The sequence below is a fragment of the Lepidothrix coronata genome, unplaced genomic scaffold (genome assembly GCF_001604755.1).
Source record: "Lepidothrix coronata isolate B3197 unplaced genomic scaffold, Lepidothrix_coronata-1.0 Scaffold8, whole genome shotgun sequence".
Lineage (NCBI taxonomy): Eukaryota > Metazoa > Chordata > Aves > Passeriformes > Pipridae > Lepidothrix > Lepidothrix coronata.
Genome location: NW_016690188.1, coordinates 7340328 through 7358727, shown reverse-complemented (window position 1 = coordinate 7358727; position 18400 = coordinate 7340328). Strand labels below are relative to the sequence as shown.

Here is an 18400-nt window from a genome sequence, read left to right as displayed (position 1 = left end):
TCTTTGTCTAGAAACATTTCTAGGAATATTGCGAAAATGTAACAAAGCAAGTTTCTGTAAAACAGTCACTGCTGCAGTACTAATAACATGGCATGCTTTTCTTCTGGGTCAACTGAGAAAAACACGTGTAATCTTGCTTAGTGATCTTTCAGCCTGATTTCCCAAGAAAACACTGCTTATGCAATCACGGTCTGTTTGTGTACATTTCTTTATTTTTGTTTGCTGGTTCCCTCCCAATAGCTTCTGAACCCATCAAAGAGTTTCAGTCACTGGGACAAAGGAGCAATAGTCTCAGAGGTAATTATGCTCCTACAAACTTAATGAAAAAGTATATTTGGTTATAAAACAGAGACAGAGACTTCATACATTCACTTCAGAAAATACCAAGTACACAACCAATCCTATTAAGCACCAGGAAGCCCAGGAAGCAGAGAAGCCACAACAGGCTGCCCCAGCTACAGTTAACATGGGGCAGTAGCTCAGGACTCGGGCTGTCCAGGCAGTTGCGATGCAGTGCCACTCTGCAAAGTAAGAAAATTAGTAGTGTAGATAATAGCTGAGATACATAGTGTTTTGTTGCCAGCTAACGTCAGCATGAGGGTGACAGATTTAATTTCCTAGTCTGGATCTTGACTTTGGGTCCAGCACAACTGGAGCACCTGGCCCAACCACCTCAGTCTCTGTCCCCAGAAGCACCACGTGGACTACGGCTGGACAAATATTCTCAAGCATAAAAAGACTTGCCCCAGTTGTTTCTAATACTATTGCTTTGCTGCACACTGTCGGGAGACAGCAATGTCTTTGGAGCAGCATCCATACCATATACTGCCATGATAAGGCATCTGCTAGTAACCTGGCAATCTGCACTAGCCTAAGATTCCTTGGGTAATAGCAATGGTTAACTCCACTGACCATAAATTAAAAAAAAAAACAAATACATAAAAATAATTTTTTAGAAAAGTAAACTAATTCACAGATTTTTCTATTTAATGTATTGTTCCAATCTACAGAGTAACCATACCATCAAATTACATAGACAATTTTTCAGTTGTTCATACCCTTCCAAATATTTTAACTAAATGAGAGCTTTTGGATTGCTCAGACTTACTTGAAAGGGCTACCTCACTCTTTCAGAGCTTTGAAAGCCCAATTTGCCTTTCTTTTATGGTACCTAGAGCATATGAAAAACTTATTAAATGTGTGTGATGCTGTCCTGCTCAGATCAGTGCATCTCCTGGGAAGACAGCACACTGACTGCAGATAGGGAAGGCACTGAAACTGAAACTATTACGAGCTGTCAAGTCTTTGCCCCGAGCTTCAGATCCAAACTGAATTCTCAGCCTCCTGAAAGTGAAGATAGCCACATCCACAGAGTGTATCCCAGAAATTAGTTCAAGGTGCGCATTCTTATTTATGGAATTTGTGGTCTGTGGATCTCTTCTGGTTAAATTCCACAAAGCTCTTCATATTTTAATAAACACTTCCTTTACCACACTTGCTTCTAAAAAGCTCATTTATATTCTTACCTACACTTCTGATTTTATTCCAGATCAAGGGCTACATAACTGGACACCATATAATACTTAAGTTTACAGAAAGTTCTTATTCTCACATGGTACTTAAGTAACAATATTCTCTTCTTAATGTCTCTTGTTAGTACTGCAGTGTAAGCTCAGAGGCACAGAGGGACATCATGCTCCAGATGCCGTAACACATTTGTGAGCCAATCTTTCCAAATCAGCACAAGGCAGCAATTTCTAGTTTCAGAAAACCTGAACCGTGGAAAGAGAGTGCCATCTCTACAGATCACTCACTGTTCACATACATACAAAAACCAGAAAATGCACCTTTTGTGGGACAGTGTTTTTCAAAGCAGTTTCACAAACTACCCAATAAAAATACTAATGTTTCATACATATATTTTGAATATTATTATATAGTTTTTATTACATACACCATTACAGGATTCATTTTTGATATTAATAAATTATTATTAAATATAGTATTATCCATTAGCTCAGTTGGTTAAAGCATGGTGCTAATAATGCCAAAGTCATGAGTTCGATCCCTGTACAGGCCATTCACTTAAGAGCTGAACCCAATGATCCTTGTGTGTCCCTTCCAACTCAGAATATTCTTTGATACTGTGATCTATTATTAAAAGGGAAATAGCTGTACCCCAAACATGCTTTTCCCCGGCTGGCTGGTTGTATCCCCTGAAAAACTATCAGATTTTTGTTTACAGCAGCAATACAGTTGTAAGACAATCTGAAATGGAAACCTTGTAATTCTCATGCTATGGTTGAAAAAATTGCAATTTTCTGAAAAGTCTGCAGAAACAAATACAAATCAGGTGCAATCATATTTTAAAAAATAATTTCATGTATAATATTAGGATTCTACAATAATTTTAGCGTGAGAAAAATCAATTCTGCCTTACTCTTAGAATGGACAGTCAAGGGGCAAATAACTTATGTTTCTTAATTTGCTTGATTAAAGTTGCATAAAATGAGGAGTCCCAGTTTGAGACAACTTCTCAGCAAGGTCTCTCGCTTGTGCAACATGCTGTTGAGAAGTCATCAGAACCTGGGAAGACTGACACTTCTGTAACTCAATTCCTGTTGTTACATGCATTGAAGAACAAAATAATAAGGGGAAAGTTTTCACTCTAGTCAAAAAGAGGGTTTAAGCACTCCAGAACAGGGAAGAGCCAGAATATACAAGTTATTCAGTTCCACCTGAAATTTCAGTTCTCTGAAGTTTTCTAGTTTAACATTCAATGATTTCATTTTCCACTTAAGCTAACACTATTCTAGCTCATGATCTCATAGTATCCATAAAAGAATTACTGACTTACATGATTCCGTGATTCTTGCCTCTATTGCATTCACATCATTTTTTGTTCTGAACAGGAACACAAGGACTGCAAAGCCAAATTAAATGAGTAATTCTTAACTCCAGCACACCAGTGTTCCTAAACACCTTATCTTGTAAACTTAACATTATTTTAAAGGAAGCTGGATTTTCCTGCTACTGTGCTTCATAAGATTCTCTGCCTCCCCTTTCAGGCAGGGAATGTAAGTTCCTGGTCCATTTTGAGGAGCCATGAACGTCGACAGCAGCTGCTGTCATAGTTCTCTATTTTAAGCACCTGAAGCACTGCTCTGAATAAGCTTCTGTGGAAAAGGCAAAACTGGGGAAACCTTTGTCCAAGGGCTAAGAGCACTCATCCAGCTGTAGTTCATTCACACTCACCTCCTAGTAGACTATTACAGCTGTTCTCAACCCTCCAGCTGAAACAGAGACTTCACAGATATTGATAAAAAACATATGGGGCCAGAGTGACCCTCTATGAAACAGAAACAGCGGCTGAACTTGATGAGAATATCACCACTGGAACTCTAGTCTTCAATTCATGGACCACTTATGGATTTTGTAGTAACACCACAGCCAAACAGAATTATATACAGAGGAGATGATACTTACTGTGAAAAATCAGCACAAGAAAATGAAAAAGGTTTAGATCATGATGGTACTTGAGGCAATACACCTAAGACAGTTTTTCTGTTTTTTCCCTGTTCTCAGTACTGTTTGAAATGCCTTTTCAGGTTGAAGTATTTCCTCTCACTAGTTAACTACTGAAGTTCTTAAAAATGCATGCTGAGTATCATTGCCCAATGTAAATTAAACCTTAAAAAGAAACCCCAGAGGAAATGTTTTCCTGTAGTTCTAAACACTAATGATTTACTTACATTACATTAGAACTTAATTTACTAATTTCCCTTCTTGCAATAAATTTGTAATTCTATCCTATGTTCTAAATAATTTTGTCTAAAATACTTGCAAATTGTTTACAAACCTCATATCACTATTACACCTAAGATTAAACCAGTTAGTAAATAATACACCACTCTTCATTCCATACAATTTAATATTCTCTTCCATTTAATATCTTAATATTTGACTTTTAACCACAGGCAGACAAAATGCAGCATTCCTTCATGCAAATGTTCAGATGGCTGACTTTATCCAAACCCTTCAAGGTGTTTAAGGGATTGCTCCAGACCTTGAAACAAGTTTTTATTTTGATATTACAGTTAGAATATCCAAACATCTCAGTATTGTATACTTACCCACCTTATTACACAACTATAAACAATGTGCACATCACACACATCTACAGTAAAAATATTAGTTGGTATGTAATCAATATTAGTTGATATGTAATCAGTGTAATCAATCAACTAATCAATTAGTTGATATGTAATTTCTTTGCATACGGAAATACTCATACAACACAGAATATATCCACGCATTCATGAATGCAGCAACTACTCTATATCAACAGCTCAACATAATGAATGTATTCTTACTAAGCAGTGTAAAAATTATTTAGCTTGAGCTGCAGGAGATACTGTAAGATAGGCATGACATAATTACTCATTTTAGATGCACTGGCAACACAAGCTGCCTATAGATATAAAAAGTAGCCTTTTAGGCTTGGTCACATGATTATTCTCAAATGAGTGACCTATATATACCAAAAGTAGTGTTATTATAGTATAGGTGTTACTGCTTATTCATTTCTATTTAAGTTTCCATATGTTTTCTTCCTAACTCATTAGCTGCTCCTGAGCTCCTCCTCCCTCCTTCAAATACTGGCTAGAAATACACAGTCATGGAGATTTATCAGTATCATCATCTGCTTCAGTGATAAGAACTGTCTAATTTCTTGAGATTATAATTAAAATACAGAAAAAAAATAAAATTAGTATGAATTAAAATGGAAGACTGGAGACCAACGAGTTAAATAACTCAAACTACATGTCAGGTATATTAGTGTTACCATTACATATACCAGTCTTCACCGTGATAGTGTACACAGTGTAGTACAAGCCCTTGACTGGATGTTTATTTTAGTTCCAAATTGATGGCAGTGCTTTCCTGTATTTTCCACGTCCATCCCCATGCACTCATTCTTAGGCTGTTTCGTAACCTGATGACTGCCTAGAAACTCTACTGTGCAATACAGTTCAGAACATCTCAACGTCATTATCTGATGTTGTTTCTATATTTAAAGTACAAAGACTTTTTAATTGAAGGTGGAATGAGGCCGATCAGTTACTCACAGTCTCTCCAAGGATCTCAGCCCGAAGAAAGAGCCATTCTTCAACCACAAGATCTTGTTGTTACTCAGAATCCTACAAGAAGTCAGGACATAATGTGGTTAATACAACATGATAATTCCACTGATTTAAAACATGTAATTATAGTAAGTGACTGCTCTGTAAAATACTACTCACAAAATTCACTGTTTCATTTGCATTTTCCCATCACAGCAGTAAATAAGGATCACCATTTCCCAAAGTGCATAATTTCTTCTTTATTAAATAAAAGTACAGTCAAGAAATATGTCAACAAATTAATTTTGACTTCCATCTTGAAAATTCTAACACTGCTAAATGCCCACAATTCACTAGCAGATTATAAATTACCACAAAGGTACTTGGGCTTCCCAGTCTGCAAAAAGGCTGATAAAGCAAAAGACATGTTAAAAATTGTTCAAGGTTAGTGGACAATAAAGTCACTTTGCAGTGAGGTAGCAGGGAGGTACAAGAAATCATACCATCAGTGGCTGACATACACAGAGAAGCATTTGATTTTCTATAGGAGAGACAAACAAAAACAGACAAGTCCAAAAGTGTTTTCCTGTTGCAACCTCTGCATAGTAGAAATTCAGCAATTAAGCTATGCCTGGCCCATCAAGCACCCCCATCATCACATACACATGCAAACTGGCCCTGCATCCAGGCCACTGAAAAGTTGTCTATTCCTCCCCTTATGTTAAACTACTGTTGATTTCACAAGTGGTTCTTCCTAGTTTAGTAATTTTCCGCCACTATATATTCCCACCTATTTCAGAAGCAATACAATGCAAACGTGCATTGGTTCTGAAGATGTTATTTAAAAATCTTTCAATATTCAAAAGAAATGCAATTCATTTTAGAAGCTTGAGAAAATGTTTTTTAAACAGACCTAATGATGTAATGTGCAGAAGAAACATTTGTCTCTGAAAAAATCTAATTCCAACTGCTTGAGAAATGAGTATTTTAATGTAACATTTACAATATATTATACTTCTCTAGTGCACAAAATTACATTTCAAAATAAGATACACAGCTTGCAGTAAGATAGAAAGTAGACAAAAAAAATTTCAAAAGAAATTTTATGCTCTTAACTAGCAAAGTTGAGACCTTTGCAATCAATCTTTTATTTTTTTGTAAAGTTTTAAAACAATCTGTTAAACAAGACTATCTTAACTTGTCTCACTGTTAGCATTTCCCACTGTATATGAACAGTAAGTGCTTTTACCCCAGTTTATATCTAATACATAAAATCTCAAGTCTAGGTGCAAACGTAACAACATGTAACACTGACTCACAGGGAAAGAGAAAATAATTATTGACGTAGGAAAGTTAAAATACTGCAATGTTAGTAAGATTAGAGATTTTTTGCAAGTTATTTCTAAAATTCATATATAAATATGTGTTTTGATGTGACCTTGTGGGCCATCCACATGGAGAACAGAGGAGCTCAGGCCTGACCTGTGTGTTATCACACTATGTTGCTAATCTGTGCAGCAACATTTCTCCTCACCCAGAACTGGACAGTATAACCCACAAGTAGCAGTTCAGGATCAATCATGATCAACACAGCCATGCATCTGAAAGCACACAGAAGCCTATGTTAACAACAAAACTTAAATATGCTCCAATATACACACAGTCTATTTCCATCAACTAAGAAACTCCATATCTCACAAGATCCTCCTTCTACTTCTCAGATTAAAAATCATAGGTATGGCAATAAATATTTTTCTCAGCTACCAACTCTTTTTTACCATCACAGGAATACGTTTCAGGAGTGACATGACTGGTTTAAAATTTAAAACACCTAAACGAGAAAATGTAAATACATGAAATGTTCCATTGTTTTATTCTCAATATTCTATTACTTTATTCTGGTTTTTCAATTTATCATCTCTTTTGAGGCTGCACAGAACTTGAGTCAGTCAAGAAAAAATGAAGACTCAAAATTAAAATTCGCTAGGCTTGGAAAGACTATCATCATAAATTCCACTTCATACTGAGTCATTTTTCTTAATGTGCTGTGTTACAGAGAGACTATCTTTGGTCTCTGTTACAATGACATTAGATACAAATATTATATTTGGACCACTCTGCATAGACTGATTTGAAAAGATACATGCACTTCAGAACTCTCATCTGGCTTAGATACAACTAGTTCTGTCTTTGAAAAATTTTCATGGTGCCAATTTGTTTTTCCAGTCCTCTATTCATTCTGCTCAGCAAAAGATGGCAGTCTGAACTTTGCTGGCAACTCCATCAAAATGCAGCACAAGTCAGCTGGTCTCCTACTCTGTGTCTCCCTCCATGCAGCCGTACATGTGTAGACTGAAATCAGTATCATTAACCCACAGGAAACAAACTCCTAGAAATTCAAGAAAACTATCAAACTAGTAATAAATCACAAAATTAAGCAGAACATTTAGTTCATAAATGGAACACAGTTCAAAAATTAGTAAACACAGTTCATGTTCTTCAATACTGCTATCTCATTTATTTTTATGAAAGACAAACTGAGTCTTGAAAAATATGACACCACAAAATTAAAACAAAACAAAACAAAAACAACAAAAAAAACCCCCAAAATAAAACAAAAGTTAGCTATGTAGATTTCAGTTTCTAAATGAAAACTTTCAGATATTTACACTAGACCTTCACAGAGACTTTCACAGAGATTAGGTTTCAAAAATTAGGTTTCCTTCAGGGTCTCCTATTCTCTACAGTGCCAACTAAAATTCAGGTTTTATAAACAAAGTAATATGGGTATCATAGTTAAAATACAATTCTTTTTCTGTTCACAATCACAGCTTTAGAGAATCCTAGCATTCCAATAAGGTCCGTAGGGAAAAGAACATCCTCTGTAACAATACAAATTATGTACATTTTATTCAGCTGGTTGGTACTGCTACATAGGAAGAATCCACCTGCTTTTAATTAGCTTTAGAGATGTGCAAGAACTTGCAACAGGCTGTTATCAAGAAGGATCTGGTTTGCACTGAAGGTCAATTCTGTGAATACAACGAATAACCTCTCTGACAAACATAAATCACGTTATTTGTCATAGACTAATGCATCGCTTAGTAAATTTTTGATGCAACTCATAACATTCTTCTCTTCTGAGGACATTTGCTGTGGGAATGAGGATAGAAGAGAGGAAAGTTTTGGTTACAATGTTCAGTATACTAACTCAGAAATGAGATTTAACTAGAGATGATGAAAAATCTTTTCAAGTAATCAATGCCAGTACAAATTGTGGCTCTTACAGATGTTGAAACTACAATGAATAATTTTGTACATTATTTCTTCAGACAAGTAACAGAATGAACATCTCTTTTCCCTTGAATACAGTCACCTGCTTAGAAAGGTGTTTCTAAATAAAGACATGCAGAAATTTTGCAGTGAAGAGCACCCCTTTATTTTCTGATCCAAAGGTTTGGTGAATAAACACATTAAAAAGGTGCTATTCACATATTTGATTTTGGATAGCTTATGACAAAATTATAACTTTCAGATGTAATAGAAAATGACTCATTTTAATAAAAGTTTAAATATAGGCTGGATTTTAAAAATTAACTACTGCTATGCACCCAATATGATTAAGCAGTTCTCACATTTTATTTATCTATAGCATTTTCACTTGGTTGTTTTTTGTTTGTTTGTTTGTCTTCTGATGTGCTAGTGAATCACAGTAATGAATCTCACTACACATTGCAACTAGGCAGCTGGTTTAAACAATTATCAATTTCTACCCATGTGCTAAGAATCTCACATTTTCGATATTTTATTCTGGCAGAAGAAATTCTAAGAAAATGAACACCCTTTATTTCAGTGAAGCTACCTTCCAAACCCAAAACCCACCTAAAGGTTTTTTGGGGTTGTTTTGGGGTTGGATTTTTTGTGGGTTTTTTTTCTGTTTGTTTGGGGGCTTTGTTTTGGTTGTGAGGTTTTTTGTTTTGTTTTAGTTTGTTTGTTTGTTTGTCTGTTTTTGTTAAGAAAAAAGTTTCCCAGAGAAGCTTTCTAATAAGTATTTATTTTAAAGTTCAGTTTGCAAACTGTCATTGCACAATATATTAATATATCAACCCCAAGTAACTGAAAATTCAAATCAAGGTCCTTTCAGCCCCAGCTCTCATGGGATACAACTAAAACAGTGCTGGGGAGTAATTCACGAGTCAGAATCACTCTGCTGATCAGACATATTATGAACCATTTGCTCACTTCAGTTGACCCTTTAAATCTTATGTCTCTGCTGCTCCTTCTCCCAAAACACTCAGGGGGACATTTTACCCCAGGGAGGCTATTCAGAAGATATTAACTCTACAGTAGGTTTGTCCTTTCCTGGCCCTGTGGAGCCTTCCAGCACTATTCCTGCATGCTCTGAAGGGATATCATTCAAACACCCTCTCCTGACATGCACTGACATCCTAAAGCAAGTAATCCATGCGTGTGGTTTTGTGACACAAATGCACAACTCCGATGTGCTGCAACACAGGCTGCACACTATTTCATCCATCCTGCGCTGGGAACAAACCAACAAACCTCACATAAACACAAGGACCAAAATCATGCCAGCGGAGAAGCATGGGCAGTAAGTGAGCCATTGCTTCCACACTCTCCTGGACCTCTTTCTGTAGCAGCACAGACATACTTAAAAGAATAAATTGTTCTAAAAGGATAAAAGTAATATCTCTAATTTTCTTTCTTCCATTTGAATTAAACAAGCCACAAATCAGAGTTTGCTTAAACTGATGCTATGATTTTTGGGTGATACCATTCAGAGTACAAAATTATGTAGTCCTGGTGCAACAAAGTGTCATTCAAGCATAAAACAGGCCCAGCATAAGAGAATTTACTGTAGGATTTTAAAAGTATCAAATAAAAAGTTCTCAATCATAACGCAAACACACTTCAACTTCCTACAACCCCTCAAGCAGACAGAAGGAATCTTTTTATCATGCCTCCAAAGTCAATGGACTTGGGTTCACTTGATATTAGAGTAAACAAATTTCACAGCTGAAGCTTCTTCAGCAGGATGGTGCTGCATCCACCAGTAAAGCCTAAAGCCTGTGAGCTCACACAGCAGTGCATCCACAGAGAAAGCACAGCTCAGATAACCAAATCCAAGGCATTTAGATTCCCAAATGCATAGTGAAAATAGAAGGAAGTGTGATCCATTACTGAAAATATGTATTTCCTCTGATAAAACTCACAGGGGAAAATACACAAAAACCACAAGAAAAAAAAACCCAGCCAAACGTCATGAAAAAACCAGTAAAATGTCAACTTTCACTTGATTTTCTGCTGAGAAGCCCAGGAGCTGGTACAGACCAGACATGACCCAGTCCTGTGTCTAGCTAATAGACCATGCCTAGAAAATTAATCCCTCCAAAATCCTTCCTTTAAGCCCTACTCACTGAACCCAGCTAAAGGGACACTGAAGTGCTACAGGAAACAACAACCAGAAAACAAACCACACCTGCCCCTGCTGTGCATTTCCTCTTAATTCCTATTTGGTTTTCCACTTCTCAAGTAAAAAGGTGTGTTAGACAGAACCAAGACAATTTGACAAAAGATAGAAAGCTTGGTCCACTAAGACTGTATATCTGGGACCACTGTGTTGGGCCTGTGTTCAGAAATTGTTTCAAGTTCTGCAGTTTCTCTTACATACTAACTTAAGAGCAGGCAAATCGGAATATCTTTTATTTTAAAATACCAATTTAAGTAGGAATAGTAGCTAATAATTTCTCATGGAAGCCTGACAATAACTGACATACTGCAGTTTAAGTCATTTGTTCTCTTTACATATGGTTAGATACATAGGGAGTGTGACTAGACATCCTGTGAAATCCTTGGACACAATGGCAAGGAAAAATGTATTTAATTTCTTTATGCTATCAGAATAAGACCAGAATCATTTATATTGTAATGCTACAGTGTAAAATGAAAAACTAAGTTTTATTAAAACTTAAACTTTTTTTAAACCTTTCCTTTAAGGTTTCAAAACCCTTCTCAGTAAACCAGAACATTATTTATTCCCACAACATCCATAATTCATTGAGAGCTGCACCACAGGAACAAATTAAGAAGTAGCTTGAACCACAAACATAGCAGGAGTAGAAAAGAAAAAAAGGATTCCTTCTTTTTGTGCCACACATGTAGAAACATGGAGCTATCATAAAGTACAGGTAGTACCAGCACTTTTCCCACTCCAAACTGAAAACCACAGCTGAGCTACACCCTAGGACTTCAAGAGATTAATATTAGAACTATACAGATAAACTGAGAGAGAAGTCATAGAACAATAACAAAACTGATTGAACAAGTGAAAAGAGAAAAAGGACTGAAAACAGTACTGACAGCTCACGAGATGAATGGAGTGTGGTGGACATCTACATAGCTTGATACCCAAACAGAAAGGAGGAAAAACTTGTAAAGATATGAGAAGTATTTATCAATTTATTATATATCAGTATTTTTGTACAGTAATTCAGAGTGCCTGCTTCTCTGTCTGACTTTGCAAATATCAAAATTTTAAAAAGCATAAAGATAAGTTATCAGAATACTAAAGATGCATATAATGCTTTAAAGGGACACCTCTCTTCCTGAAGGGGATTGTGGCCCATTGTCTTTTCAAACTAAACAAAGTGTATGGTCAGCATTCTTAAAAGGAATCAGACAAAAATCCCATAGGAAGCAATAAAACCTAGTCTCTCATCACCTCCAAGTCCAGCTGGTTTTATTATCATCTTTAATATATACCAGCTTTTGTTAAACCCATTCACTTGCAACATAACCAATGCTAAGCATTAGTGAAAACAAAAATATTCAAAAATATTCAAAAATTGCCTTCTGTGGTAGTTAGCAAGTTCATGTGGCAAAAAACTACAAACAGCTATAGCCAAAAAGGCAATAACAGCACACTAATTATCCTTCTAACTAGCACGGTACCAGCAGAACTGCTATTTCCAGATCTCGAAACTATGTGATGATAGCAAAAGAAGCACTGAAAGCATAAGCATCAAGAAATTTCCATTTAGGTAATTATTTATTTAAATGCACTTCCAAAAGTGCAAAGAAATGCTAATAGCCTGTCATACGTTTAATGGAATGTAGGAGTAACTGTAGCTGACCACTCATATTATGGAAACACAATACTGCTTTTGTGGAAAATCACTGTTCAACAGCCCCACTTTCAGTAATTCAAAGTATAAGGTAAAATTCTTATTTTTGTGGCTTTGTTGTTCATACTGGTGGCTTTTCATCAATAGTCCTCTTGGGTGATATGAGAGACTGCTAGGTCACATTCAAAATACCACAGCCAGAAAGTTCTTGCATTAATTATCTCACCAACTGATTTAATTAAGTAAAATCATATTCAAGAGCCTTTTTGTGTAAGCAACATCACAATTCAAACAGTAAAACAAAATATTATCATCACTAGCAGGACACACAACTCATTCTCTCCCTAATACTGGTTTAGTGGTATTAATGTATTAACAAAAGGAAGCAGCAAGGTCACTTTCAAATAGAAATTTCAATATGATTTCTAACAGTGGGGGAGTTAAAGAGTTTCCAGCTTTTGAAACAAGCCCACTTCACTACAGGATGATATTAATTAACTGAACAGGGCAAGAAGCAATAGGAATCAAAGCATTACTAATAGGACTGTAAGTACTTCAGAAAAGAAATGTACTTGTCTATTTTATGACTTTTGTCAAGCACCAGCAAATTTCTGAACTAGATGATCCTATTAAAACTTTTTATACAAGAACTTTAAGGTCTAAAGGTTATTTCTATAGATCAGTGAACAGCCAGTGCCATACAGGATTCTATGCTCAGGTTTAATCAATTGTATTCAATAAAGTCAGTAGCTGGAAAACTTATGTCATTAGTGGATGATTGCAGAAAAAGGCTTGACAATATAAATAGTACGTAGACCAGAATTATGCAGTGCTATTTCCTAAAATCACATAATATTGAACTGAACATAGAATGTGAGTATATAAAAATGTGATGAATCATTACTATTTTATTACAACATGTACACATACTCAGAACATCATTAAACTGTCTGCATAAATCCTACTTTTATAAGTTTTGAACTTGAGTGCAGACAACTTTTTCAAATGTAATTTTAAAAAACACAAACACATGATCTTTTGATAAGACAGCATTTTCTTTTGAAGAGATAATTTTATCTAATTTAACTTTTGGACTACGTCACTATACCTACCATGTGCATGGTAGAGACAGTTATGTGTGTTTAACTTTCTGTAATGGGTCCTACTGAGTCTAGCAAAACTATTTACATGCATTAAATTCATCATGTGCATTAGTTTTTGAAGATCAAAGATTCTATTGTCAGCATTTTCTTTGGAGAAAGAGAGGAATTGTTCAAAGCTCCCTCTACAATGAAAAGGAAATCCTTATGTCTGAACTTGCAATAAAACACCATTTCTAAAAGCATATGTAGGCAACTGGTGACAGCATGGGTCTGCATGCCTTGGCTTTGCCTTTGACTCACTGCACATCATTCAATGAATATATATTTAAAATCCATTTTTAGTGGGAAAAATGAGACTGATACAGAATATGAAAAAAATACAAAGTTCTTTCCCACTGAGTAAGACTGTGTAATATGCAAATTGATTTAATGAAGTGATTGTTTATGGGAGCATTAGCTTTAGATGCGCTTTTCATTCAACTCAGTTGATACTGTGTGGAGATTACATTCTTAAGTTTGCTGGTTTCTCATTCACACTTCTATACAATTCACAAACAGCAATGGTGCAAACACCAGGAAGAGCAGAGCAGCTGAGAGAACAATCTGAGCACTTCAGCATGCTCGGCACCAATTAGACAGACAAGAGCTGAGAAACATTTTTATCCTATAGGACATGAATTTTTACACTCACTTCACTGGGCTTAAGAAGTTTATTTAGCTTCCCCACTTCGAAACGGTTACTGCAGTGATTTGCCACTGTGATTCATGGCAAGGTCAGCATAACCCTTCCTCTATCCTGGGTTTATACTCTACTGCTCAGCCAAATAATCACCAGCACCCCAAAATGCCTTGCAGCTCTCGCAGGTGGGTCAAACCCATTATTTGCATTACTTACAATACAGTCAGGAGGCTTTATTCTACAAAAAGTTTTGAATTCTTATGTTTAAGAATTTTGAATTCTTATGTTTAGGAATTTTAACAAGATTGCCAAATAAATTATTAAAACTTAATTAAAATTTTAATAAGAAATAACTCACCTTTCCTAATTTGGATTTTAATATAACTTCTAAGTCATTTTGGAAAAGGAGTAATATTTCCTGAGTCACCATTCCTTGTTTATTACAGTTCTTATATTACCTTTTATTTCCTTCATAAGATCTTTTCAGCACTACTCTTATTCAGCCAACTGCTCTTCTTTTAAACCCTGAAACACCCATTTTGCTTTCCCCAGTTTTGCTAATCATGCACATATTTCTAAAATAGCACTATAAAGTTTCCATATTATTTCTGAAAACTATGCTCAGAATTGTCTTCAAAATGCTCGTGTATCTCAGTTACTACAACAGAAAAATACTGAGATGTTTCCGTTGGAGTAATTATTTTTATTTTCCCCCAAACTGATTTGGTTTTATAATGGTTATAGCCTAACTCATAGGTTCTGCTGGGACTGTAATTGTGTTTTGTGAAAGAGCTATCTGCAGTTGTATTTTTTTAAAATGATGATGTGTATCTTCTGGTAATTCAATAAAATACAGAACTCATTCTGGATCCTTTGAGTAATATATATGAAAACTGAAATCCTGAAAAAAAGACTGGTCTGATAACATTAAGTAATTCCTAGCTGAATTTGAAAAGAAAGTCTTTTCTCATAAGGATATATTTTAAAGAGCTAGGTTATGAAATCTAAATTGTTTGTTCTATTTTGCCTCAACCAGTAGGACTGCATTAGTTTTCCATCTGGTTTCAAAGACTGAGAGAACAGAGTTTTAGCTGCTAATAGGGAGTGACAAAGAAATTTTTCTAAAGTACTTCAGACAACTACCGATACATACTCTGGCAGAGTGAGAGCCCAAAATTTTAAACAGTTGGTAGGAAAGTGAACCCCACAAGATGCATACAGTCCATTATACCAGTTCACAGTTCTTTTTGCTGGTGCTTTAAGGTTGAAAAATGGTTTAAAAAACAGATTTGAGTTAGCATGCAGTTGAGGCAGAAAATGCAGGATCACAGATAATTTATATCTACAAATCACCCAGATTGGGAAGGACCTCCAGAGGTCATCTGGTCCCACCTCCTGCCCAAAGCAGACACAGTTTGATGACAGAACTGCTCAGAGTGGTAAAATGATGACACTCTTTTTGTAACTGAGACATTAGCCATTGTGGATTACTTTGGCCTTGAGCACTATTTCCAAAGTGGACTTCAACAGATGGAACAATCCCTTAAAAATTTTAATTCAGACAGCACATAAGTACTCTACTCTATACCTACTGCAGAGATCAGACATTTATGGCAAAAGAATTGTCACAAGTGTCAGACTGAGGAACCCTAAACATGAGGATGCAGACCTTGAGCTTTTCCTGAATCTCCTGCTTTACCCAACATGGGTACCTAACTGGACCAAGAATATTTGTACTAGGGGTTATACATCAAAGTCTCCAATTTGTAGCCTACAGGCTGAATGTGTTTTACATCTGTGACAATGCCTTCCTTTGAAATAGTTTCTTTCAGGATCCGTATGTCACAAGTGAGAGCATAAAAACAACCTCTGTCATAACAAATCCCAGTTCTATACTGCCCACCTAAGTCAAATTGGAAAACCATTGGGAAATAACATTTATTGTAGATAACCTTTATAGAATATCCATTGTTTCCAGCACTAATTAATATTATTAAAGTGTTTACTTCAAAAATTCTCTATGTTAATATAATTTTACTGAATATATATACAGAAAAAACATTTACTGATTTCTTCTAGAAATAACTAAACTTTCAGCCATCTTTTTATTTCCAATTTGAAATTATAATAAGGTGTGCCACATCAGTACACAGAATTAACTATTAGACATAGAAAACTCCATGTACTTAGCTAAAGGTACTAATTTTAAGCCTAAGCCATGTCCTCGTGTTTTATGTCTCAAAGAGATTTTGCACTCCTGAAGGGGAATGTGGTTACCTTAAGAAAATGGGCTAAAAGACAAGATTCTCCTAAGACGTTTGCGAAGGCAGTTTTCACCCCGTGTAATGAATGTAACACAGCAATCGTCTCAGTCCATCTACCTCTCAGCTTCCAAGCTAAAGTGGTCAAAGACAGTCTCACTTGTGATTTGTCTTTTTTTAATCTCAGTCTCACATGCTATCTATCAGCTCAGGTACTTAAAATTGTCTTACCAAGGCTGTGTTGTTCAATATTTGATGTTCTTTCCATTTTAGCTATAGCCACAATCTTTGAAATAAAGCTTTCAGCACAACTGTTCAAAACACTGGTATAAATAATACAAAGACATCTAACATTTGATTCCATTTCCATTACACAAATAACTTTTTCCCAACCTGGCTTTGTGTCTGTTTCTTTCACATTAGTCAATGTTCAGCTCATTCAACCACCTTTTGTTTGATACTTGATTGCAAATATTCAGCTTTACCTCACGGTGTGCATTTCTGCCAAACGGCTCCGCAAACATTTAGCTGTACAATAACTGTAGATGAATGCATTGCTTTTAAAATAATAAACTCTGGCAGCAATATTCACAAGCAATTCCAAAGCCTTTGCAGGGAATCATGTCCTGAAGCAATCACAGCTACACTAAATGAAACTTGGTTATTCCTAGTGGTTTCCCAATTCATTTCTTTTAGTGGTTTTAAAAGTTTTCCTAAAATAACGATGACAGAATAATTTATTGTTTTTTTCAGAAGTGTCTTCAGATCCTTGAATAAATAATAAGAGTCATAACACCTTTCAGGGATGCCTGAAATTACATGAAAGGATAAGTTAGACCAGCTGCACTTATCTATTTTTTAAAAACAGAGACAGTCTTCAGAAAGAACAGAAGAAATAAAATGCACAAAAGAAACAAAAGCAGGGTCAGAGAATATAGCTATGAGCACTAAAGTAAGTTAAAGATTGTTTTTTCTGATGCGCATACAATTAATGAGCTATTTACTAAACTGGTCCACAAGTGATACACAACTTTCGTTCTTTAGGAAAGCAGCAGGGCCTGTTTGAACTAGAACGACAAAAAAAGATCATGTCCTTAAATAATGCCTAAAATAAATAGCTTAGACATTCACTCTTTGGGTAAGCCGTTGTTAGAGTAATGGACAGTGGTGTGTACCAGTATGGATGATGCATTACCCACAAAAGACAAGAAAGTACAAGAAAGTACAAGAAAGTACAAGAAAGTACAAGAAAGTACAGAGCACAACAGACAATTCTAGTAACAGCCAAAATCAGCATGGGTAGTCATCTGTTTTTTTTCCATTAAAATGCTATTTTCTCATTTATAACTGTAATACAGGCAACACACATAGCTGTTATTTCTTTACTGTTCATATGCACAAGTGACACTTATCAGATCCTCATTTTGTGCTTACTCTGTTAGCACAGGACATAACTAATGTATAGCATTTAAGACAGCAAGTAGCTAGTACAAATAATTGGTCCCATTACTGAATTTAGATTGAAACCATGTAACATATACTAAAGGGTGCCAAGTGCCAGCCAGATGATAACAAAAAAAGGTCTGTAACATGCACTCTCTGGATTATCAAATAAGGTTTGTAACATTAAACCTGAATATTTCAGTGCTGTTTTGATCAGTTTTCCCCTCTATGTTATTACAATGACCAAAGAGAGAGTAAATATGATAATTTTCCTTCAAGCTTCATTTAAATATCTATTTCTCCTGTGTTTCCTCTATTGAATTTAGCTAATTTTGGTATTCCTTGCTTGTTAGGCCCCTTTCCCTAAAATTTGTTTACTGACCTTCCATCAGACTCCAAGTTCTTATAGAACATCAGAAAGGCATTTACAGAAAAATAGACACTGATGCCACAAATTAGCCTCAACAAGTGCCACAGCATAGTTAAAAGTTATCAGAAGTCCTTTTTTTCCAAGCTTTCTGAAAGCTTTGTGTATTAAACATTAGGTAGAAGCACGAATTTAATTTCCAAAAATAAACTCTTTCAAGACTGGAACACAAGCACCAACCTATACTTCAAATGTATCTTTCCATTGTAATCTTTAAAT

The 18400-nt window shown here is 35.5% G+C and overlaps 1 protein-coding gene across 1 annotated transcript in view; it reads right to left on the bottom strand.

Annotated features, from left to right (window-relative positions):
• Nucleotides 1-18400, bottom strand: part of ADGRA1 (adhesion G protein-coupled receptor A1) — a 263876-nt gene that overhangs the window by 218660 nt on the left and 26816 nt on the right. The window contains exon 2 of the mRNA XM_017804122.1: nucleotides 5130-5201. Coding sequence (XP_017659611.1) covers nucleotides 5130-5201 — 72 coding nt within the window. The remainder of the gene's footprint in view (nucleotides 1-5129; nucleotides 5202-18400) is intronic.